At 35.1% G+C, this 26,377-nt stretch overlaps 2 protein-coding genes across 2 annotated transcripts; one reads left to right on the forward strand and one right to left on the reverse strand.

The window, feature by feature from the left end:
• Positions 1 to 132: 132 nt before the first annotated feature.
• Positions 133 to 7,235, forward strand: LOC147073077 (ER membrane protein complex subunit 2-A-like). The gene is made up of 7 exons (XM_085945216.1): positions 133 to 286; positions 428 to 541; positions 2,663 to 2,813; positions 3,287 to 3,430; positions 3,570 to 3,726; positions 4,666 to 4,761; positions 6,229 to 7,235. The coding sequence occupies exons 1-7, from the start codon at positions 241 to 243 to the stop codon at positions 6,442 to 6,444; spliced, it is 924 nt and encodes a 307-aa protein (XP_085801342.1). The 5' UTR covers positions 133 to 240; the 3' UTR covers positions 6,445 to 7,235.
• Positions 7,236 to 9,686: 2,451 nt separating this feature from the next.
• On the reverse strand, positions 9,687 to 21,664 carry LOC147073078 (tRNA (guanine(10)-N(2))-methyltransferase TRMT11). Its single transcript, XM_085945419.1, has 8 exons — positions 21,533 to 21,664; positions 18,528 to 18,917; positions 17,377 to 17,511; positions 15,660 to 15,849; positions 14,751 to 14,824; positions 13,454 to 13,592; positions 12,209 to 12,407; positions 9,687 to 10,152 (listed from the first exon to the last, which is right to left on the reverse strand). Exons 1-8 carry the CDS (start codon positions 21,587 to 21,589, stop codon positions 9,741 to 9,743), a joined length of 1,596 nt encoding a protein of 531 aa, XP_085801545.1. The 5' UTR covers positions 21,590 to 21,664; the 3' UTR covers positions 9,687 to 9,740.
• Positions 21,665 to 26,377: the final 4,713 nt, after the last annotated feature.

A 26,377-nucleotide genomic window follows, 5' to 3' on the forward strand; every position in this document is an offset into this window, starting at 1 on the left:
GCAAAATTAATTCAAGATATGATAATAATGAGAGCAAGTATATATTTTAACGTTTAATTATTTTTTTAGTATGGCAGTATTACGCTTTGACAGAAACAGATCTCAGATAGTAACCGAATAACAGAACAAACCATTTCAGATGATGACAAATGTCATTCACTTTCCTAATTATCATAATCGTTTATTAGGTTATGGGGATAATCTTGTCTAATTGAAAAGTGGTTTAATTATACTGTAAATATGACGATCGATTATGAATCGCTGAGTCTGAATGAAATGAATAATGGTGGGTGCTTTCAACGTTCGTCAAGTGTCTTGTTATTCAGGCCAATGTTGTGCATAATAAAACGGTCATTATTTATGTACCTACGCATGTATGACGGGAGATTTATAAAAGAAAAAATTAACATACTCAACTTTATTGCAGATATTCTGAATCTGTTACGGGCCTGGAGAGAAAATAACCTTCGGCGCAGCGAAGAAGTTGTCGAGATTTGGAATGCCGTTCTCGGAGATAATGTCGGAAAACTCGGCAAAGAGAGTAAGCTCTATAATGAATGATCAAAGATGGCTTTCATGTTCAATTTAAAATTCAATTTGCGCGGTTCATTTTTTTATGGAACGAGACAATGAATAAATTCTCTCTGAATATAAAAGTATATGGTTATCAAAATTCACTTTCTTACCTACATACCTATTTATTATAAAGAAAGTGTTGATTGAACATTACTTTATAGAATACTTAAACTGAGTAGGTAGCTAGTTTGTTTCCAAACGGTATCAATTGGTAGGTATTCAAATATTATTTTATAGGACGTGTTTCGCTTCCATAATGAAATTTACCACCACCATCTTAAGATTAATAAAGCCTGAGCATAACTTTTTGCACAAGCAACGAGTGGTCCACTGCCATACTATTAATTGATAACGTACTTGCAAGCAGAGTTTGATGTTCTATAATGACTGCAGAGTATAAATAAGTTATTAGTTATTGTCGTTTAGAATCGACTGTTGCATTGACAAACGTCCTATTGTATTATTATACACAGAAGAAGTTTACTTACTTTGATCATCACTTCGAATTATTAATAACACATACCACCACTAAATCAGATGAACTCCAATGTCTCCAAGATACGTTAAAATAATCTGAAACTAAGAATACTCGGACAAGTGAACACGACTGACGCGTCAGTATGAGCACTCTATAGACAATGACAGGTCATCCATAGACAACGGGAGGGGAGAAAAGTAGGACCAGTCGTGGAATGTATCGGCTTCCTTCTTCAGTGGGCAATGAGTTTACATATCTATTGATTAATTGCATCTAGGAAATGTCTACCAAACTACCCTTGTGCTGTATCGGTCAGCGATTCTTAGAATTTTATTAATGTAGTATAAGCATGGCTCCACATCCTGAAGCGGGCACCCAAGCCAGGATCTTTGACGACCCCCCTATCTATCACTAAGGTAAAAAACAGTCTGACGCTTTACAGTGGTGTTTTCTAAATGGTATTCAAGGTCAGATAAAATCCACTGTATTTAACACATTGAATTATGGAGTTGTCGAGTATCAACAGAAGACAATCAAAAATTGCATTGCACAACCATATATTTAAAAATGGTAATAATGCCAAAGTAAAATAGCGCCGCAGGCAACTTTTTCACTATTGAGCAAATGTGTGTTTATCTCATTTATCTGGTCGGCCCGCCACGCCAGGGCCCCCTGAACCCAGGCCCCTAGGCTAGAGCTCTGTCAGCCGCCCCGCCCCCCTTGTTGGGGCCATGAGTGTAGGTATGGTAAAAACAAACACGGGATATCTTTAAATGATTTTGGTGTATTCGCAACAATATATTCACAATAACAGATAATGGTAACGTTCCTAATATAATTTTCTAGTATATCCTAGTGACAAAGAGTAGATGTAGGCTCTGTGGATCTGACGTAAGTAGTGTACACTAAACTTTGTCAATCATACCTATTTGTTTTCATTGCACTAAGAATACAAATTGCAAATGGTGTTGGATAGTTTTTCAAATTCAATGAAACCCTGCCAACCAAACCATAATAGATGAAAGATGAAAAATATTCGTCTATCTATAAAATATTGTATGGTATACAAATAAATCATACATAATCTAAGATATTTTATAGATAGAAGAATATTTTTTATCTGTTATGGTTTGGTTTACGCAGGGCTTACGCAAAATTAACAGTATTTGTAATTTGTATTCTTAATTCAATGAAAACAAATAAGTATGTCTGAAATAGTGTGCACCAATTTTGTCAGATCTTCACAGTATACGTAAACTATTTTACATACAAATAAGTGTGACTGACAAAGTTAGGTGTGTATTATTTTATGCCGGATTTCCTCAGCCTACTTCCACTTTTCGCCACTGTTATATTCCAAACGTAAAAGGACCTAAAAGTGAGTAAAACCGATACAATACGTTTGATGTAACTAAAGTCGACAGCAGCAGACGTAATAATAATCACATTAGCCCTGGTTAAATACTATACATCTGCATATATCCATGGTTAAGCGATTCACTATAGTGTGTTCAGAAAGTCATATTTAGTCCACTTATTGAAATTGTGTACAATTTATTTGATGATTTTAATAGCAAAGATAATATATTATTGTTCCTATTTTTTTAGAACATGTCATTTTGGAGCAAGTGATATTTGCCGCTCTCGATTGCCACCATTTTAGCATAGCCGAATCATGCATCGGATTATTATCAGCCGAGTTCCCTGGAAGTCTCAGAGTTCACCGCTATCAAGCCATGAAACTGGAGGCTATGGAGAAGTATGATAATGTTTTGTAAACATTCTATGTCTGAGGTGTCTATTTGAAAAAAACAGTATATCCACAATTCAATTTTACATTGGTAAATGACATTTTTTTGTTTCAAGTGTAAATCATTCGTTTTAATACCAATAGTACCAATATAACTATAAGTCGCTTTTGCCTTGCCCATGGAGCCACTGTAGAGGGATTCACCCCCTTCCTGCCTGATTTTCATAACCGACTCTCGAACTCAAATTCAACATATCGAATAGTACATGCGGAAAGCTCAGCACCAATCACAGCTGTAGGCATCCCCACAACCTCTAACATTTAGATTATCGAAGATATTTCGAGAATGACTGTGTACTCCAAATTGCCCCGTCTTCACTGGCATAATGCGGTTGAATTGATATAATTCACTAGGCAAATGTAATTATTTTATTGGTTTGCGATTATTCAAAAGTGTAATACTATTATAACGTTTATTGCAGGTACGATGAGGCTTTGGATTTATTGGACTCGCTGATTAAACGAGATGAGACAAATCCAGCACCGCGAAAACGCCGTGTGACCATCTTCAAGGCTAGGGGCCGCATCACGGAAGCCATCAAAGAGCTGACTGAATACCTCAAGAAGTATGTTGAATGTTTTTTTCTATCATCTGCAAGTTGAATACTTTCCTCGGTCTGCCTACACCGCGCTCTTATAGTGTTTTGCCGACTTATCTAACATGAGTATGGCAACCTGAAAAAATGAAAAATTATGTTTGTTTAGGTTTATGTCGGACGTAGAGGCGTGGCAGGAGCTGTGCGACTTGTACTTGAGCCAAGCGGAGTACGCCAAGGCTGTCTTCTGCGCCGAGGAGTTGTTGCTCCATCAGCCACACTCTCACCTCTTCCATCAGAGAGTCGCCGAGATACGCTACACTATGGTAACTCACTTTACTAGTATATGCCACAATGTGTTAAAATCAAAAGTGCTTGAAGAAAAAGTAGTGAAACACAACCCGCTTCCCTCCGTGCCATTTTTGTGCCGCACTTACTTCACGAAATAGATTAGCGAAAAAATGTTGAATATATTTAAACTACAGAAGGCTCCAACTGAGCTCAACATTCTTGATTGAGACATTTTCAAGAAATAGTCATTTGTCCAACCTATTCAGTCCTTACACTAAATTGAACACATATTGAAAAAGAAAGTGTAGATTTTGTATGAATGTAATCATCTTGACGTGTCATGTGACCGACCCATCGCAAGCGTTTGTTTTTGATAGATCTGATGACGTCAGGCTCATCAAATAACTTATAGCTCAAGATTGTAATGTGGTATTGGTGATGGTGATGATTGTGGTAACTACGTCACCAGATGTCATCCACGCATCTGGGGCTGGCGATCTTTTACCCTAAGTATTGTACTTTATTGTACAACGTGGTACATTTTTATCAGTTTCACTTTTATTATAATACAAACATATTTTGTATGACTGACAAAAATAGTGTACATTTTGTCAGTCATACTTGTTTGCATTGAGTTAAGAGTACAAATTGCAAATGGCATTGGTTAGTTTTTTTTTAATTCATGTTACTCCTGATAGATGAATATTTTTCATACATCATGACTTTGTTTACGCAGGGTTTAATTGAATTTTAAAAACTAACCAACACCCTCTGCAATTTGCATTCTTTGTTCAATGATGTTCAAGTATGACTGACAAAGTTTAGTGTGCACTATTTATGTCGATCTCAACAGCTTATCTCCACCCGTCTTCATTGTTATATATAGAGAGCTATAGGTTCCATCTCCTTAAAAGAATCTTTCTTTAGCATCTTTGAATTGTCATGTTTCTAATACTTGAATTCTAATTCTACAGGGGGGTGTAGATAATTTAGAATTATCGAAGACATATTACTGCCAAGCCATCAAGTTGAACAATAATAACATGCGTGCATTGTTTGGACTGTATCTGGTAAGTGAAACTGTTTATACAAACACATTTTGTTTTTCAAGTGACATTTCTGCGTGCATAATCAGTTTATTTATTTATTAATTAGCAATCTCTCGCGAAATACGGAAATAAAAAGTTTGGGAACTCATGAAACTTATCTTCAGCCCTATGTTGTAACTTGTGACATGAAGTCACCCGGCGACATGACGTCATATGACATCATTGTGACGTACTACCGGAGTGAGTCAATAGTCTTCGAGAAATTAACGCTACTCTAATAATGACGTTATTCATTGCCCCATACACAAATAGGTGTTTCAGCATAATAATATCTATGGTGAGCCGTGTTCATTGGGCGGCTCGACTCGATGCGTGTATTGAGCATACGTCACAATTACATCATGTCGTTGGGTGACTTCATGTCACAAGTTACAACATAGGGCTGCTGGCCCCCTTTTCAGAAAAGAAATTCTCAAAGTCCTCTTGGAAATCCACTTTCTTTAAGTGAACGTAGAAAGATGCGATGACATCTTTATATTATTCTTTTATATATCTACAGTGAAACCCCGATTCTACGAATTTCAAGGGACCCTAAAAACGATAAATGCGGGATATATTAAAAAAAAAAATTCGACGTCTTGAATTTTTCTAAGTTTCTCAGCTAGAGTTCTAGTTTTCTTCATAGGGGGCATTTTATTTGCGACTGATAAAAATTCGTGATACGAGATGCGAGGCAAGCCTGAGCGGCCTGTGCAAACAAAGCATCGCAACTGAATGGTCAGGCGAGATTGAGCGCCGACCGATCTGTGCAAAGCATAATAAAGAGTATCATAAACAATTCTACGAAAGTGAAATGAAAAATATTCAACAAAAACGGTTAATCGGGATAATATTTGTGACGGGACCATAATAATTAGACGACAGATCGAGGAATGGTTAATGCGAGATTATTTAACATTGTTCTTCTGTGTGTTTGGCGGGACTTTCAAAAATGAATGATCCATGCGGGAACGGTAAATCAGGGTTCCACTGTATATGTAAATAAAATACACTGATGCTAATTATGTATAGAATTTTTTTATTAAAATCAACTCATGTAAAATTCGCATTAAACACATCAAGATTAATATGATAAAACATAACTGGAATAATTTTCTCAATAAGATTTAAAATAAGCATCATAGAGAGAAGGATAAACCTGGTGCGCTGCTTCTAATTTTTTAATGTTTGGCTCTATTGATGTCAGTAGCATTCTTAAATCACCCCGAATAGTTACTTACAGTTTTCTTTTTAGTGTTAATTTTCATTTGTATAATATAATTACTACTGATTCACTGCCCCCGTATTTATATTCAATACCCCCTATTGCTTCCGAGGCTACCGCTGCCCCCCTGGATTGCTCCTGCGAGAGAGGGGTGCTATCGCCCACATTGGAAACACGGTTTTACATACAAGTGATGTCATACTGTTATTTTGTTGTCATTACAGGTATGCAACAATTTGGCATCGCAATGCAAAAGCGGGGGCTCAACTAAAAAGAAAGAAGTGACGCAGCTGGCGGTGTGGGCACTGAACCAGATCAAGGTCCGCTACCAGAATTTGGGGCAAAACGTCCCTGTCTTGGAAGGACCTAAGAATAGTGACAAAGCGGGAGACCCCCTCGAAGGAATGCTGGGCTCTTTAACAGCATTATCAATGAATTGACACGGTCAATTTAACCCTAATTCATTATTACATACCGGGTTAATTATCCACTGCTAGACCGAGGGTCTCATTTGTAATTTTGGACCACAATTCTGTGTGATACTACAATATTTTGTAACAGTTTATTATGTCCCAAAATAACTGTCCCTTACGTCGGCTGAAAGAGGTATTTCTTTATATGCGGCATTTATTTGCAAATTTACCAATAAGCTCACAATTCAATATTTGTAGTAAACTACTTTTTTGCCTATGAAATCCCTCACTCAATTCCAAAAAAGCAAAATAGAATTGAACATATCGGCATTTGTTTTCCTGTTAAGTCATTAGGTTTTGAAACATTTTTTTTTGTATACTTTTGGCGGGTTTTAAATTTCATTGATCATTGCATATTTTTTGTTAGATTTGACCATGCGTATGTGGGCTTATCGGTTTTTGGAAATAGATGCCTCGTATTGTGGTGGAATTGTTTGTTACCTGACAACTTGTAAAAAAACTTGTGTATTTTTATCAACCGCTGCAGTAGTAAGAGATAAGTCATTTGTAAAAATATAAAATATTAGTACATAATGATTAATAAAGAAATACTGGATATTTTCACATCAATGTTTTGCACGAACAATATAAAAAAATTGTGCTTTAGAAACTTTCAATGTATTCATTCCAACAATTTATCTGTTTATACCTACACTTTAAAATATTCGATAGATTTTCTGTACAATTTTTGTTATTATATATTTATTAAATGTATGACTGTGTTATTATTAAAACATTTTCCTGGTCCTCAATAGTCATTGGCTGTGTTTATATTATTATGACAAATGTTAATGAAAACCTTCCTGTACAGAGTTGGAGTTATTTAACCCAGTGGTCAGCAATCAAGCGGGGCGAATGTGATCATTTTTATAGTTGATATTCTCGACTGCACAACAAGCTAATTGCATCATTTTCTGCTCAAAGCTCCGACTATGCCTTGATTTCTGTCAAAGCTAATGAATTTTTTATAGGACCACTAATTTTGACAATAACACAAAAGTGTCACTGTTGTCAAACTCAATATTTGCCCCACAATATGAACTGACTTGACATCTATTAAATTAGAAGTGAAACTTTTTGTTATAATATAACATAAATATATAATATGAAAATAAACATTATAATATATTATATTAGTATCAGCCGTGAGTCTTAAAGCATGGGTGGCCAACCTTTTTAGCAGCCGGGCCAGATTCTAAAAATGAGATTTCCTTCCGGGCCGCACAACCGATTTTTTTATTATACAAAACAAAAAAGAAATATATATTAATAAAATAAAACATAAATGAGAATCAAACAATATATTTATTAGATTAGACTTTTTTTAAATAATAAAAAAAACAAAATAATATAAAAATAAGAAATTTTAGTGAGAAGTTTGATTTTGTGTGGCAGAACTAAGTGCATCGATATCGAGTGAGGTTGTTCCTACATGCAAACAGTTTTCCAAATGCACATCAGTGATTCGTGTTCTCACTCGGGATTTGATGTGCTTCATCCGACTAAAAAGCTATTCACACGTGTAAGTGTTTCCAAATAGCGAAGTCATCATTAGAGCATGTTTGTAAAATGCAGGATATTTCTCCTCGTCCAAATATGTTTTGTAAAACTCTTCCAAACTAACCTGATGGAATTTCTCCTTTAACTGTTCATCGCAAAATATTTCACAATGTTCCATTTGTAAGTTTCCCGGTAATAAATTCACGTCTACGGAGAATGGCGTTGCAAATGCAGCAAAAAGCACTCGGTGCTTTTTAAAATCTTGAGCCAATATTTAATCCCAATTTGCGAAATTAGCACATCTAGCGGTAGCATTTGATTCATTATTATTTTTATTTTCTCACTGCTCCACAGGCCACAAGTTGACACCCAGTGGGCCGCATGCCGCGGGTTGCCTACCCATGTTTTAAAGCAATTGGTACATGTTTTTATTCATATTAAATATCTCCGAATGATCCATTTCTTTTACGATCAGTGTATTTCTTTTTTTTTAGCTCATCCGTCCCAAATTGTTTTATTGTTGAATTTAACAGATCCCGTTTAAGATCAGAATCGAGTTTTTTAGGTTTTGGTTGGCCCTCATTCCTTTTTTCCTACCTACCAGAAATCCCAGTTACTGTCGCAAGACCAGGTGACCAGCAGTCACTGGTGGTTATGATTCGACCGTAATTAAGTTACTTCAAGACAGCGGACGGCCTGTTAAAGCTAAGTCGCCGTTAACTACAAAGTGATTCATCTGTTTGACCTTCATTGCTTTAAGTCTGATACGGCTTGAGCGAACATCGCATCTATCATCCATCCTGAACACTTGTCATCATCATTTATCCCAAAACCCAAGTGAAATTGTGAGAGTGACATTCCGAACCATTCGTTTACCAATGTATGAGTGCGTGAACACCGAACCACCTCCAGTGTGCGCCAGCCCTCAACACAAAAGGTCAGTGCCTGGCATCTTGTTTAACCCCCCCCCCCCTAGATCCGTAATCCACAAGCATCTTCAAATTACAGTCCACTGCAAAAGCCTTGCCCAAAGGAAAGAAATTTTACCGACGAATTGAACAAAGTAACAATAATAAGTATTCCGACCCAATTTTTCTAGCCACAAAGTTATTTTATCCCGATAAGAATTTCTCGATATCTCCAAATTACTGAAAATTTATTTCACGAGAAATCTCAAACAACCTCTACTGCCACCTACATATTAAGGTTTCAAATAAATATGATAACAATTTTATACTGCCATCTGTTAATACTAAAACAAACTACATAATACTATTATTCATCTTCTTCGACCATGTCCGATCCTAATAGGATCATATGGACCTCCAAAGAGTGGAGGTTTGTATTGACGGATTTTTTTTTATGTGAAAACAATAACAATATGTGTACTTGTCAGACCCAGGATTCGAACCCGAGACCCACGACACAATAGGCCAACGCTTAAGCCGCGCGGCCATCGTGGTCAACAATAATAGTTTACTTCTTAATATTATGATAAATAGTTATCAGAATTGTTGGAGATGTTATAATTAAATTTGAAAGAAAATCACATTATGAGATAAAATATATCAGTTACCCACCCGCCGGCAGCATTATTTTTTATTTTGAATAAATAATGACAGTTTTCATTTACCGTAACTTAAAAAAGTTTAATTTCTATAAAAATATAAATCTTGCCGCAGAAACCAATAAACAAATAAAACAACAACTGACATCTTGCAATATTTTTTTATTCGACTGCTAAAATTTTACAAATCAATTCATTATTTTTCTGTATTATTTTCACTAATATCATCACCACTTTCAGTTTGCGACAATTGCTCCGGTTTCCGACGCAATGCTTTCTCCATTTTCCCTCGCTCTTTCTCTCTCGCCCTCTGCTCTTTTCTCTCCTTCCTTACGTTAACCCCGGAATCAAAATACTTTTGCCGGAAGTCCAACACGACACCGCTGTCTTTGCTATCGGCAATTTCCCCGACTGCCCCGTTTGATTCTGCTTTCAACTTGTTATCGAAACATTTATTTCGACAGTTCAAATCGTCGTCCGGTAAAGGTTCTGATATTTTTTCATAGGTAAGTAGCCTTCTAGCTGTATATACACTCAGGACCTGTTCTGAATTGCCTACGAGTCGTAAACATCGATGAGAAGGCATGTTCTCTAGCTTATAATCCTCCCTGAAAAATCATAGACGACAATTTGAAGTTAGAGAACATGTTCCACATATGAGGCTGTTGGTTTCAAAGTCGGTAACCTCCATATTCCACCATTTTGAGATAATCGCAAAAAACCATCAAATCACATTTAAGACTTCAAATAGAATATTTTCTTTTTTGCAAACATAATAAACAATAATTAGAAAAAGCGAATAGTAAAACAAAATATCCTTTAACACCATTCGAATTAATAAAAAATCATGTTTAAGGTTAATCATACAATATCAATGATGGCGACTGATGAAAATAAATGACTTTACAATCAATCAATATACGGTTTAATTTTATTTAACTAACAATTAGAGCTCGATTTGATATTTCATGAATATTCATATTATGATGAAAAAATACTAAAAGAATTAAAATCAGGAAATATTAAAAAAAAAAAATGGAGGTTACCAAGAAACTAATAGTCTCATAATATGTGAGTTGACAATTGAGTTGTCGAGTTGAAAACAATATGTGTACTTGCCAGACCCAGGATTCGACCCTGGGACCCACGGCGTGATAGTCCAACGCTTAAGCCGCGCGGCCACCGTGGGTGTTATAGATATAGCATACTAACTAATATAGTATATTAACTACTGATATAGGTACCTTTATCAAATTTATCGTGAAATCACTATAATTATTATATACATACTTGACAATTTCATTATATTCCAAGCTAACCTAATATGATTTATTTCAATTTATATTAATTTATTTTTAATATCAGAAATACCCAAGGAAACCCACGCACTGGCAATGTGGCAAACAATAATAAAATCTTATTTTTAAGTTAATTAGATTAATAAAGTTTCCAGAATACTGGTGTTATGTTTGAAATAAGTATTAGAATAAATCAATAAGTAATACACACATAGGCATGAATAAACTACAGTACACTCTCAGTAATCCGCCGCTCGGTTATCCGACAACTACTATAATCCGCCGTTATTTTTACTAGTTGAAAGCACAAGATCAAGCTCTATAATTCGCCGGTATTCGATTGTCAAATTCAGTAGTCCGCCGCGTACAGGTATAGAAGAAATCTTTATTTAGCTACGTATTTTTTTCGACTTATACGAGGTATAAATGAGAACTTTGCCATTCTGGGCAGTGTTGACCTGTGTGTCCCAGATAACTATCTTAGAAATAGAGACCATCAGTTGTTTATTCTCCCAAGGTGCAGAACCAACCTGCCACTGGTAATGCCAATTGGGAGAGTGATAACTATGTTCAACGAAATTGCTTCGGGTGTTGATATATTCACCTACGTGAGAATGAGTTTAGGTGGATGTTGTTTTATAAATTCTTAAAATAGGGTCTGCTTAACTCATCCGGTGTACTTCCTTGTACCTATCTAATTTATCTACTGATATATCTCTTTTTTTATGTAACACTGTTATATTTATATATCTTTGTTTCTAAATGTCATGTTGTGAACGTCTTAAACTTATAATTTGTAATGTCCACAATATGTTAAAAAAAAAAAATTGAAAAAAAAATTGAACAACGCAGATGAGACGGGTTTATCTTGGAAACTCCTCCTTCGTAAAACGTACGTTCATCGCGAAGAAAGTAATGTACCAGGGAGGAAAGTGCCCAAGGACCGCATCACAATTATGCCGTGCTCCAATGCAACCGGGACACACAAAATGAAGCTTTTGGTCATAGGGAAAGCCAGGAATCCTAAGCCATTCAAGAATATCTGCCTCACTGAAGAACTGGTTGTGTCAAGTGATTTACTATATTTAGTTAATAAACTTGGTTTATAAATATGTATAATTTAGTAAATGCTTTAATTATAAATAAAACCATAATTTTATAGTACAAATTTCAAACTATTTTTATGAAATTCTTGTTTTAATTTTTACCACATTTTATATGTATACACTATAATCCGCCGCTTTCACTAATTGGACACTTTTCTGGTTTTTGGGGTGGCAGATTACTGAGAGAGTACTGTATTTATTTCATAGTATTGATAATCGTACCTATTCAATGTGATATTGTAAATATTTAAAATGTCAACCTATAAAATGGAAACCAGCAGACAAGTCTTCTCCCCAAATTTAAATGCTTTGCAGAGAATGAGAGAAGGTCACTGTAGATGGCAGGCAATCCGTAATCCACCTTAGCAGGGAAATGATTCACCAAATGCGCTTCAGTCAGAGAATAGTTCTCTCTCTCGATGCCAATTTTTTCTGTAGGTTCCCGGATGCCGTAAGGAGCTAAAAAGCATTTTTTTATGTCATCTAGGAGTATGAAATTGTGAAATTAAGAACGATATATAGATTTTATTATTATTATAAATAAAAAAACATATATATGTAACACTACAATAAGCAATGAGGCTTAATATGACAGCAGTGTAGTTAGTAATAGAAGTAAAACAATCATTTGAGAAAATCACATAAATATATTGCGACCTCACCGGGAACCCAGAGCCCCTGGATAAAAGGCCAGCGTCTTACGCACTGGACTACTGTCCGACAACAAGAAATCGGCGATAACAAGGAGTCTCCTCAGAAGTCTCCTAGAAAACTTCTCAGTGCTATACCTGTCATGGCGGCAACGTGTGCTAGAGGCGTGTTTAAATAATGTATCGGCTCTCCTTTTAGATGCGACTCTTTTTCTTCTTCGCAATAAACGAAAAGTTTACTAATAATAATTCTAACATCACTCCTGGTCGTTTTAGAGATATTTTTACATTACAAAGCTTCAAATTACGTAAATTGATAGATCTGTACACCAAGGCAGTGTAAAATGAAATGATAAATTTGAGGGCGTTCCTCATTTGAAAACGGAAGTGCGATTAGCAGCATTGGAGGGGATTGTTAGTAGTTCACAGTTTTAACACGTGGACAAGAAGTTCTTGTTTGACAATTTAATATAGTTTCATATCGAAAAGGGAATTTTTAATATTAATACTATCGACCGAAGGTACTTGATGGAATTTATATTCTAATGGATTTAATTTTAATTTAGATTTGTATAACAAGTTCATGAAGAATCAAAAACTGAATTTAGCTACAACCACCATCTTGCTTCTTTGAATATGCAGCGAACAAGACAGTGAATTCATTTTTGCAATTATTTACCAATTGACTGTATCTCTGAAACATTTTTAATACAATTGATTTAGTAACCCAGAGCAAAATTAATATTCTGTATATTCGCAGAAAGAAATTAAACCATAGTGGCTTGATTCTTGATTGTTCATATATTATCATGAATATTCTCTAAATATCATTGCAATATCTACATTAACACTTACGATCCGTTATGATTGCATCAAATTTCATTGTGTCTCTCCATATTGGCAATGAGAAATCACTGACCATAACATCCAAGTATTGTCTTTGTGTGCCGTACTGACACATATTCGCTCTAATACTTTCATCGGTTTCCCTTGTCTATGGAAAAAAGATACACAAAATTACTCAAGTCCAATATTAATACTCTTCAATTAATCATCAGAAGTCATCACTTAATGATTGTGATTCTGTACATAGGTCATAATATTATTTATAAGCGTGTGTTTCGAATTTCATAGTGGCTACCAAATTTGGTTACTGCCGCCAAATAATGAAACCGAAGATTAATTATCTGCCAGTTTCGGCAGAGTTAACAAAAATACCCAGAGTTTTAAAAACCAACAAAATGTAACAGATCTTGTCTGTCTTTGGTGTCAAAACGTTTCTGTATCCTTTGATAAACTTTTTTTTTTCGACCATGTCCGATCCTAATAGGATCATATGGGCCTCCACAGAGTAGAGGTTTGTATTAACAGATTTTTTTACGAGAAATGGATGTCAGCCACTTGCTCAACCTATTAAGTCCATACCCTGACTCACACACATATTGAAAAACAATATGTGTACTTGCCAGACCCAGAATTCGAACCTGGGACCCACGGCATGATAGTCCAACGCTTAAGCCGCGCGACCACCGTGGGTGTTAAACTACCGCCATGATTAACTTACAATATAAATCAGCGCATCTATTCTATACACAAGACTGCTTTTGGCTGCTACGGCAGCTATCTAGGGTAGGTTTGTATCAAAGTATTAGCACTTATTGCAACAATTACAATAAGTTAGCCGTCTAAACAGTCAAAACTGTCTATCTCGCTCTAAAATTTACCACAGCCAAAAGAGGTGCTGTCAAAACATAGCACTTATTGTAACAATTACAACTTATTGTAACACTAATACTTCGATACAAACCTACCCTAGACAGCTGCCGCAGTGGCCGAAAGCAGTCTTGTGTATAGAATAGATGCGCAGGTATTGATATTTTAAATGACATTGTCATAAAGACAGTGTTTTGCTAACAGAATTAGCTAGTGGAACATATGGACTTCCACAGGAAGGAGGCTTTATTAAAAGACAAGTTTGACGGCGAATGCTAGTCGGCCATTCACAGAACATATTGGGTCCTTACTTTGAAGCAATCCTGCATTGAAAACATGTTATTTTAGTCAGACACAGCATCGAACATACGCCCACAGTGTCGGAGACAGGTGATCTATCAACTACGTCACTGTGGGGCATAAATGCATGACATATTACCTTTTGTTTAACTCTGCTGGGTCTGGTTTTGGCATGGAGCATCAAAAAATCTATATCAGTGCCCCAAACATACCCTAAAATTATAAAAATCATAAATCAAAGACATTGACAACGCAACTTCTCACTTTACAGCTACTAAGCGGTGCCAACAAATTGCAGAGACCTAATACCATAAATAGTAGGCGGTCACCAATCCGGCATGTCCAATAGTCCGGCATTTTGCTACAGCTCTCCTGCTCCATAATCCAGCAGGTTTCACATTAAACTGCCGGATTACAGAGCGGATTTTGGAGCAGATCAGATTTACAGGAAAGATGTTTACTGTACAAATCTGTGATAGAATTATTTCGTATAGAAATCCAATAATGCGGCATTTCCGACAATCCGGCACAGGTGAAAAAATATGGGTGCCGGATTACCGAGCCCTATTGTAATTCAATTGGTCGCAATTGCAATCAAACTATGTACTACGTGGAAAACCCATCCAAAGACGAGCGATAATAATATAATTAGGGTGTCAGTCTATCAGTGGTGAGTGGTGGGAATTAGCTGTTGGGTTCGACATAAATAGTGCATACTAAACTTTGTCATTCATACTTATTTGTTTTCATTGAACTAAGAATACAAATTATTGTAGATGGTATTGGTTAGTTTTTAAAATTCAATTAAACAATTTAATACATATTACACATTGATAAATATAACCAAGTCATTTTTGTTGAGGTATCATCTACCTCAACGCTGTCCAACTTATTTTAGGCCGCGGGCCATATTTTCTTTAGCAAACATCTCGGGGCCAAAAAGGATAGGTAAATGAAAAGTCAGTTAATGTCAATTCAAAAGTTATTATTTATAGAAAAAAAAAATCATAAATAACGACGGGTCTCAGAATCGAGAAGAATTTCTTACCTCCAAATTCAGCCGCCGCAACCAATAAGGATCCACTACCTACAAACGGATCGAGAACAATATCTCCGTTAGTTATTTGAGCTTGGTTAGCCATCAGCAAAGATAATTGAACATCCATACTTGTATTTCCAATGAACTTGCGAGTCTTTAAGGATAGCTTCGACATCAATTGCCTTTGACCTTCTGATACCTAAATAAATGCAAATAATAAGTATAGGGTGTTTTTTTAGAGGTTTGTTTTTCGAATTGGCAACACTTTTTCCAGCGATAGCCAATTTGACAGCTGTGTTCGTGCTTTGATTTGTGCTCAGTTTGGTTTGCCATTTCACCATGAATATTCTTACATCAGAACAATGCTTGCTAATTTATCTCGAAAATCGTGGTTCAGTTCGCGAAATTTTGTTCAGCGATGAGTCTCATTTTTGGTTGAAGGCTACGTCAATAAGCAAAATTGCGGCATTTGGAGTGAATAAAGTCCACAAGCCATTATTGAGACGCCGTTACATTCACAAAAAGTCACTGTTCGGTGTGCTTTATGGGCTGGTGGAATCATGGCCCCCACATCCTGAAGCGGGCCCCCCTACCTATCTCTAAGGAGGATAAAGGCAGTGTGACGTTCTACAGTACCTAGCGTTTTTCAAATGATGTATGCAGTAAAATGAATGTGTATATTTAGTGTTTTTTTGTATATTTTTATACTTACATCGATTTTAATTATTATGGAGTTGTCGAGTATCCATACACAATTAAACATTGTACAGAAACTGTGTAAAAATATTATTGAAGGACAATAGCGCCACAGGCGACTTTTTTTACTATTAGAGCAAATTTATGATGTGTTTATCTCAATTATCTGGTTAACTCGCCACACCAGGCCCCACCTGAGCCTGGGCCCCCAGGCTAGAGCCCTGTCAGCCCCTCCCTCCTTGTGAGGACCATGGGTGGAATCATCGGTCCATATTTCTTCAAAAATTATGCCGGCCAGAATGTTACAGTCAATGGAGAGCGCTATAGATCCATGATTACTGACTTTTTCATTCCCATATTGAATGGCATTAATGTGGAAGAGCTGTGGTTTTAAAAAGACGTCGCAACATACCACACAGCGCGCGCCACAATCAATTTATTAAAGGAAACATTCGATGAGCGCATAATTTCGCGTTACCTATGGACCTGTGAATTGGCCTCCAAGATCGTGTAATTTAACACCTTGGATTATTTTCTAAGAGTATATGTGAAATCGCTAGTCTACACCGATAAACCAGAGACGATAGACAACATGGAAGCCAACATGCGCCACGTGATTGCCGATATATGGCCCCAGCTGCTCCAAAAAGTGGTCGGAATTGGACCTCCAGATTGCGCTTTCTTCGAGCCAGCCGGCATATGCCCGACCACATTTAAACACTAATGGCGTAAAATCATCTTTCCAATTAAGCCAATACCATGGCCATTACCATGATTTTTATGTAGATTATTTCATTTTAAAATTCTATACCTCTAAAAAACACTTTTATTATTAATAGTCTGCATCTAAGAACAATTAAAAGACTTTTAGATAAGCCATGTGCTGTCGTAATAGTGAAGAGTGTAAATAAATGAAAATAATAATTCTACACAAGTACATAGTCTCTGATTTCTTGTGTTGTAATTTGACCATGAATGGATGGAATACTTATCTTAATTATATATTAAGTGAATAGCCAATAGTTCTTACCAATCTTCCGAGGAATACTTCATAAGGTTTGTCAGGAATATTATTAGAATCTATTCCGTAATATTCAAGAAGCATTAATTCCGTGTCTGGATTCTTCAATTTAATTTGACCATTCATTGGTAAGTAATCAAAAGCCTGAAAAAACATTCACATAATTTTGAAATACTAATACAGGATATTTTTTCATTTAGTTTAATATGTTTTTTGTGTAGTTGAATTGGTAGCCATAGAAAAATAAATATTCTGTATGTTGACGCATTGGAAGATGATACCTATAATCTCTCAAGCTTACTGCCGCAACCTTTAGCCTGTTTTAACATTTTGTTGTAACCTATGTATAACGTAATATGTAGTTTTTAGTGATAATTCATCTAAATTCGGGGTCGGCAACCTTTTCGGAGTTATGGGCTACATTCAACTTAATAATAGGGCAGAAAGTGTTAAGTCTTAAGGGTTCCCTACCTTTTCTATGCCTCACACTTCTAGAAAATGTTTGACTATCTGTATATTTAGTGTTTTATTGTATATTTTAATACATCCATTCGAATTATGGGGATGTCAAGTATTGATACACAATTAAAAATTGGGTGCTAGTCGGTTATCCTGGATACAGCGGCAAACATATTTTGAAAATAGCCGATATACTGGATTATTTGTTAGGATAACCTAACCTAATCTAATCTAACCTAACCTATCTAACCAAACTAAAAAATAATCCAGTACATTGGCTATTTTTAAAATGTGTTTGCCTATGTATCCAGAATAAACGTATAAAACCAAAAATTGTATCGTACAACCACATAACTTAAATTAATAATATTATTGAAAGAAAATAGTGCCTTATTAAAGCAAATTTGTGATGTGATAATAACAAAACAGTCTATATAAAATTATCTATATACAAAATTACATCACAGTAAAAAGGACAAATTTGATAAAACTAAAGCCGCTTCACTAGATTGTTATAATCATATGATTTCATACAATATTTTCAGATACACTGTTTGATATTTCCGTTAAACCCATAGATTTTATAATAAAAAGCATGCCTTCATTCGATAACATGACATTAATTCTGAGATTTTTTTTTCTGAAAAGAGGGCAGTGGGCCAAATAAGTTTGAGAATCTCTGGAATATCAATGGTACAAACCTCTATTTTCTTAATTTTCTCCGGCAAACTGAAATGCCTGCAAAATGTTTCGACTGTTATTTTAAAAGATTTTTCTTTTGTGAAATAAGGTTCCATGAGTTTCCTAGGGCAAGCACTTCCACTTTTATCTTTATAATTACTCTCTCCCCCAAATGAGCACCACGCGTCCACGTTACTATCCAGTGACAATTGTAAATTTTTGTGCAACATTTCGGGGGATTTGGATATCCCCCATAATTCGAGACACCATTTTACAGACATTGAGCGAGACGCTATCTGGCGGAGAGCTTCATCAGACGCCATTTCCACAATCCAGTACGACTTTTCATGGCATGGTTCTTCGACAAATTTCATATATATGTTAAATACTTTCAGCAACGAATGTATCTCCTAAAAATAAGAAAATTCAACAATAATAAAGTATATAGTACTTCAGCCTCTAAAATCATATTATATCATGTCGGATATTTAAGTTTTGAAATATGTACATTATTTTAACTTAATATAGTTATAGAGCCGCATGCAGAATCTAAGAAATCGTTCCTAAGGATAAGTCGCCGAAAAGGATGACTTAACTATAGACAATCCTGAGTATAGAGTTAAGGAATCCTTAACTATAGACTACTTTTGTTATGAACACGCCCCCTTCCGTATTACGCATGAGTGCAGGACCGTAACAAAAATATCGATATTTTGAAGTATCAATACTTTATGAAAGATACATCGATATTTTGCTATTGATAATTTCTTTCGATAACGATGGATATATAATAAAATTATAAATAATCCTTCGCAAACAACCATAATTTGACAACGATATTTACAAACAGGGCTCTAGCCAGGGGGTCAATCAGATAAGTGAGATAAACATCCCCAGTCCAACAAGTCCCCATTCACTGCGGACCTTTTAATACAGAGATATATTAAAAAATACACAAAATCACTAAAAATACAGTGAATATCCTTCATTTTACCTCGAACACCGTTTGAATGCTGTATTTCGAAAACGTTGCTTGACATATTTTAAAAAACAGTGACATAAGTTGCAAAAATCTTCATATTACCTAAATACACAAATGTTAGTAGTTTTTTTAAAGACAACGGTTAACATTTGCTATAAAATAATATATTTTACATCTACCTACCTATTTATTTTTATACCTATAGGATTGTTTTCACTATTTTGACTAAAACACAATAGTGACTTGTAACGTTTTCAAAATACAGCATTCATTTTGAAAACGCTAATATTGAGCGTCACATTGCTTTTAACCCTAAGTAAACTTAAAAATCCTGGCCTGGGGAGTGGGGGCCCGGTTCAGGTTGTGTGGGCCATCCTTTCCTTAAAGGACGATACTTTCTTTCGATACGATACCCATTCCATATATCGATACTTTTTCAATGGATAGACAGGCCTATTCTTTTTTTTTGCTCCCCCTCTCAACTTATGTTCGCCGGATACCGCGCAAAAAATAAGAGTGTTACCATGTTAAAAAAATATCTTGCGGTGCCTGTAGAATCACGTATAATGACTTACAACGGAAACATAAGAGTATTATAATTAAATATTAATATGTATTTATAGTTATTGCATTTATAAAGTGCAGTTGTCATATTTTTGTCATCGTTTAACAATTATAAAATAATTTACCTAAACTATAGGAAAGAGAATTTTTCAATATGGTATTATTTTCAATAGAAAAAACGACCGAAGCTTTAATACGAGGTGAACCATAGACAACATGATCTTAGCTAAGGACGATGTTTGTGCATAGTGTTTTGTCCTGAGGAAATCTTAATTAAGACAAATGTTTCTGCATCAGGCTCATAACCTTCACACTGTGGATATTCATAATAATATCCTTGGCTTAAGAGGAAACATACTACGTAATTTACTTTTTTTTTGCAGAAAAATATCATAAACACATTCGCGGACACTCATGTTAGCTCATACATGTTAGTGATATAACACATTAAAATTTTAATTTTTTAAATTTTAGGTTTAGATATAGAAATCAGTACGTCTTAAGATACGACACAATCTAATAGAAATATGTTCGCACCGTGACACATGTAGATAGGGAACATAGTGTTTTAATCCAAAGTATGACTTCTATAAATACATGTCGTGTCGTATTACGTTCAACAGTACAGGACGTCTAGATAGACGTTCTGTCATATCGCATTTTAAAAAAACCTCATGTCCGCGAATGTGCTCTATTCATGGTATTAATTTCATGATCTGAAAAATGTGTATAATACCAGTAAGTACCAGAAAAATTTTCTTGGCTATGGACCCTGAAAAAATAGTTAAACATTCCCGACAGTGGAGAGTTTATGCAGATTTGATAGGACAGGGAAACTTTCCCATCAGTCATTTTGGAAGCCAACCTTCGATAGAAGATGGCACATCAATAAAAAAAAACCACGCTAATATCATGCATTCAAATCGTTTCAAAAAAGTTTATTTACAACCAGTCAATCAAGTACCTAAATTTAGAAAATTAAAAATGTTTATACAACAGTAGGATTTTAAGTTCAACGATTTCTTTAGCAAGACAGGTACTAACTATGGTAAATGTGCCGCAGAGGTGGACATGAGATTTTACAACTTTCTTTTTAGACCAAACCAAACCTACCCCAACCTAATATTACCTCATATAATCTTAGTTTGTGATAATGGTGCATTAAAATGTATGAAAATTTTCAATTAGCAATTAGGTATTGGATCGAAAAGCCGATGCGCCGACAGAAAAGGGTATTTATTATAATTGTCTACATGGAATAAACTGTTTTCGTAAAAAAAAAATATTAAAGCTCATGTCCACCTCTGCGGCACAATGACCCTAACTATTTAAAAACGTCTTCAATACGTTATTTACAATAGTATTTTTAAATTAAATAGATCAATGAATTTATTTGTGTTTATTGACAGATAGGATGTGATTTTGAATGCCTGTAAAGTGTAAATGGTTGAAACAAGTATGCAATAAAATTAGACTCACTGGATAACGAAAATCGATATGTTCATGTGCAAACCACAAAAGGTATCTTTTCCACATTTTTATTTTTGATAAATGATTTACGTTGACGATTATCTAATTCTAGCACGAGGAAATTCAAATCGCACGAGAACTGTCAAAACAAGCTGTCAGATTTACGTATTACGATATTATGGTCAGCATAGACCAGTGTTGCCATATTTTGAAAGTGGAATTATAGTACAGTGCCTTCAAAATTATAGTATTAAGGCAAAAAGTATAGTACGCGTTGAGTGACCAATAATTTACTGCATTTTCAAAAAATTAAACGTGGGGTAATTAACGTCTTGTTTTTTAGACAAAATATCCATGAAGGGTAATTAACGTCTCGTTTTTTTAGACAAAATTCAAATGTTAAGTCAGTGGTTTCCAAACTTTATGTTACTACGCTTCCCTTTTAAAAAATGAATCTAGGCGCCTCCCCCCCTTATTTCATTAAATAATACAGACACCTTTTTAAAATAGTCAACACAATGTATCTACTTACGAATACAAAAATGAAAAAAAAATAAACAAGGCTTTACCACACATTAATTTTTGACGAATGTGCTTGCTTGTTAGCACACTCACTTTCAATTGTAGTCAATCCAAATTCACCTTCGTTCATTGATAAATCGATCCTATCATGTACCCCACATCCTGAAGCGGATCACGGGTCAGGTTGTTTCAACCACATCAGCGCCGTGACTTTTTTTTGCTATTAATAAAATAATGTGAAAAGTGCATTAACAAACTAACCAAGAACTCAGTAAATAGATTTTTGTTTGCTTCAATATACCTGGCGTAGAAATCATTTAAAAGTGGAGACATGACGAACTTTTTTTTTGTCATTTTGATTTCCTAACCTCCAATTTTTTATGAACGCCTTCACTTTGTCGTTTTAAATCAGTGAATGCATTAGTGGTTCTTGGATTGATTTATTCACTCAATTTTTTTAAAATTTGAACCAAATAGACACGTTTAACAACAAAATTATCGTTCCTAAACAAATTTGTCTCAAATTTCAACATTATGATTAATACTTTGGACGCTGAAGACGCACATGCGCGTAATGACCAGGCGGCCGATCGATGTAATTAACGTGCATTTTAAAGGTGCTAATTAAAAACTCATTATCTACTCAGCAGCGAATGCGTTAATTTGACGCTTTTATTTATTTTTTTTACGATATAGCCATTGCGCTTCACAATAGTATAAAAGTGAGGGATCACAACATTAGACTTCACATTTGCAGAAAGGTTTGCAAACCAACCTTTTATAGGACTGTTTTTTTGTGTAGTTTATAACTAGCGGCCGTTTTATAAATTATGCATTTGCAAACTGCAAACCTGTGGCTACATTAATTGTGTTTAACTTATCGTGCCTCCCTTTGCAACACTCCGCGCCTCCCAGTTTGGAAATAGCTGTGTTAAGTAATTAACGTCACCTTTTTTTAGACATGGAGATTATTTTTTTTGCTTCTCACGGATTATTTGGGCGTTGTTTTTCTTCTATTGGCAACTTTTTTTCCGATATCTCAAAATTATAGTATTTTAGGCGTACTATACCTGTTTTATATCGTACATAGTACGCAGACCAAAATTATAGTACAAATACTATAATTGTAGTACGGCAACACTGGCATAGACCAGTGGTCAGAAAACCACAGCTCGCGAGCCACACGTGGCTCTTTCGCCCCTTGAGTGTGGCTCTACCACAAATGACCACGTATGGACTAAAACAGTGAAAGATAAATCAGTCAAAATGTCATCGATTATAACCAATCAGCATATCGAAGATCTTATATTGGTTTCAACTTTATTAATAGTAGTCGACGAGTTTTGTGACATTAATGATACAGGACAAATTTGTACGATTTATTTCATCTACAGGTAATAAAGTAGAACTTTTAGGACTATTGCCTCAAAGGTCAAACACGTGGAGAGGATATTGCAAATGCTGTAATTGAATGCATGGAAAAACGTCATATTCCACTCGATAAAATTGTGTCAATTTCAACAGATAGGGCGAAAAGTATGACTGGTGTAGGAAAAGGGTTTGTTACTATTTTGAAAGAAAAAAATAAGCATATTGCATCATTCGTCAAAAAGCGCTTTGTGCGCAGACATTTCCAAAAGAAATTTGCAAAGTTAGCTTTTTATTATCGCCATTTTTGTTTTTTAGTTAGTTTATTACGCAGATCTTCTGCTGCATAACAGGGTACGTTGGTTATCAAGAGAAAAATGTTTTAAAACGTTTCGCTTCCTTAATAACAGAAATTAAAGCATTTCTCCTTGAGAAGGGTGTTTGTTCACTATCCATAAATATGGTAACGGACAATCAGTTGATCCAAAAATTCTATTTCATGAGAGACGTTACGTCTCATCTAAATTAGCTTAATCGTAAACAGCAGGGGGAAGGAAACACATTTTTTCGATGTTAGAAGAAGTTATTTCATTAGAAAACAAAATATCCCCTTTTGCTTAAGATTTAGAAAGAGAATCTTCGATTCATTCAAAGCCTGCTGACACATCGCTACGAAAATAATTCTGATTATGACATTTGCTATTTCAAAACAACAATTTTAAATATGAGGGAAGCTTTCCTCAACAGGTTTCAGGAATTCAGAAACAGCAAAGCGACGTTAGTCTTTGTTAAAAAAAACCCCTTAATGCTACGGTAACAGAATTAATTTTTTCTCCCTTTAATATTGACATTGGCAACTTTGAAATTTTGAAATGCAACTGCTGAATTTAAAAAATGAAGAATTATGGAGCTCTACATTTCAACGTCTCTGTGCTGATAATATAGACATATTGGAGAAAAACAAATATGAATATGGTTCATAGCACAAGTAGTCTTCTTTGAAAGACCTGGGAGAAGGAAGACGTGATGATTTTTAACACCTGGAATAGTATTCTTGACTCATAATATGTTCTATTGAAAAAACTAGCGTTTGCTGTTCTTTCCCTTTCCGGTTCTACGTCATATTCATGCGAACAATCTTTTGCAAGCATGAACCTTATCAAGAGTAAGGTCGTCTTATTGATTAAAACCTGGAATCGTACATAAAATTAAAAACAACAACATACAATCCTGACTTACCCAAACTTTTCAAGAAGATGGAAGGCAATTGTTAATTTAAAGAGAATTTATGACTTATATTTTTATCAATAAATAAGATCATTCTTAAATAAGACATCAAATTTTTTTCAGTGTACCTACCTATAGTTTAATTAAGACTTAAAACTTTAATTAAAGTTTATTAAGTTAATAATCAGTGTACCTACATCTATAGTTTAAGTTGAAGAAATTTGGCTCTTCAAAGAAATCGCAATCGTTGTACTGTTGATATTTGGCTCTCTTGACTAATGAGTTTTCCGACCACTGGCATAGACCATAGACTATGGTCAGGTTGCTTTTGGCGTTGGGCTGCCAACTGAGAAAAACGCATTTGAAATTTTGAAGTCATAAATTAACATTTAGTATGACTTTTATCTTCTTAAGATTGAATTTGTAATTTAAATATTTACATAGAATTATAGTGCATATTAATTGATTCATAGATTTTTGTTTGTTTGATGTTTTCTGCAAATTAAAAACTGACCGTTTTGTGTTTGTATTTTCCTAAATATTGTACTGATCTTAGCATATAAAACCTTGGGACAATCATCTTTATTTGAATATTTCTTTATAAATAAAACACTATATTAGTACATTTATTTTACACATATATTTATTGGAAATTTGTATAAAAAGGATCAGGCGGTAATCATTAGAACTTAAAATAGGTATGGGTACTGTGGTCAAAATAAATTTATATGTTACCTACTTAATGTTATATTGGAATTACATGGAATTAAATGCATGATGCTTTTCAAATCATTTAATTTTGGAATAGCAATTGCTTTTCCTTCTGGCCATAGTGCAGTTAATAGACTTACCTAATAAATTGTTAGTCGACACACCTTTACGCTGTATATTTATTGCCACGAAATCCTCTTCAAAACTATTGCTCTTGATATTCATTAAATATGGGTTTTCCTTTATCAACTTTACCGCTCTTATTTTTTGGCCATTGGTATCGACTTTTCTATTCACAATATGTTTTTCAAGATCTTTACTACCCTCGAAATCAACGCTTTTCATTTGCGTAACAATCAAAGGATTTTTCTTGCGGCAATTTTCCATTATGTTTATATATTCGAATGGAGTGTATATTCGTTGCTGGTATTTGAGACTGCATTCAATATCACCTTAATGTTTGTCGTTGGGCAGATAGCTATGTCCACTACACAAAAATTTTAGTGTTACTGTATTGAGGGACATACTCAGCATTTCAAATGGAAGCACACCTTTGAAATGCTGAGTATGTCGACTATCCATGATAGCTCTGCCAACAAATCCTACCTCTAACCTCTCCGTAGGGGTCCCTAGGCAGTGCAGCATGCTGTAGCAGATAGAGGAGGGTGCAAGGCGAATCACCAGCGCCTAAAAACTGGTACATTCTGGCTACGGGAAGGAAAACCCCTACAGAAAACCAGGGCATGTTCACGGGCCCTAAGGTGGCAGCCCCACCAGTGAACTCGGGTGCTGTAGGATGATCACCTGCACACCCTAAAACAATAGATTAATCCAAGCACAGAGAAGCCTCGGACCCCCGTTTCCATCTTGACGACCTCGCCTGAATTCGGTAAACGATTTTGTTTTGGAACCTACAATATCCGTACTCTAAATGTCCCTGGAAAGGCTGAGCATCTAACAGAAATACTTTCTCAATACAAGTTAGATGTTCTCGGGATCAGTGAGTGTTGACTCACTGGCATTGGC

Source organism: Rhyacophila brunnea, unplaced genomic scaffold (genome assembly GCF_057557595.1).
Source record: "Rhyacophila brunnea isolate RB1 unplaced genomic scaffold, BYU_Rbru_1.0 scaffold_18, whole genome shotgun sequence".
Taxonomy (NCBI): Eukaryota; Metazoa; Arthropoda; class Insecta; order Trichoptera; family Rhyacophilidae; genus Rhyacophila; species Rhyacophila brunnea.

Excerpts from the sequence above, each read along its gene's own strand:
- LOC147073077 (XM_085945216.1), top strand. The coding sequence starts at position 241 with ATGACGATCGATTATGAATCGCTGAGTCTGAATGAAATGAATAATG. Across the intron at positions 287-427 it reads TCTGAATGAAATGAATAATG|ATATTCTGAATCTGTTACGG; the intron begins GTGGGTGCTTTC and ends ACTTTATTGCAG. Across the intron at positions 3,431-3,569 it reads CTGACTGAATACCTCAAGAA|GTTTATGTCGGACGTAGAGG; the intron begins GTATGTTGAATG and ends ATGTTTGTTTAG.
- LOC147073078 (XM_085945419.1), bottom strand. The coding sequence starts at position 21,589 with ATGTGGAAAAGATACCTTTTGTGGTTTGCACATGAACATATCGATTTT. Across the intron at positions 14,825-15,659 it reads TGCGGCGGCTGAATTTGGAG|GGTATGTTTGGGGCACTGAT; the intron begins GTAAGAAATTCT and ends TTATAATTTTAG. Across the intron at positions 12,408-13,453 it reads TGATGCAATCATAACGGATC|CTCCTTACGGCATCCGGGAA; the intron begins GTAAGTGTTAAT and ends AATGCTTTTTAG.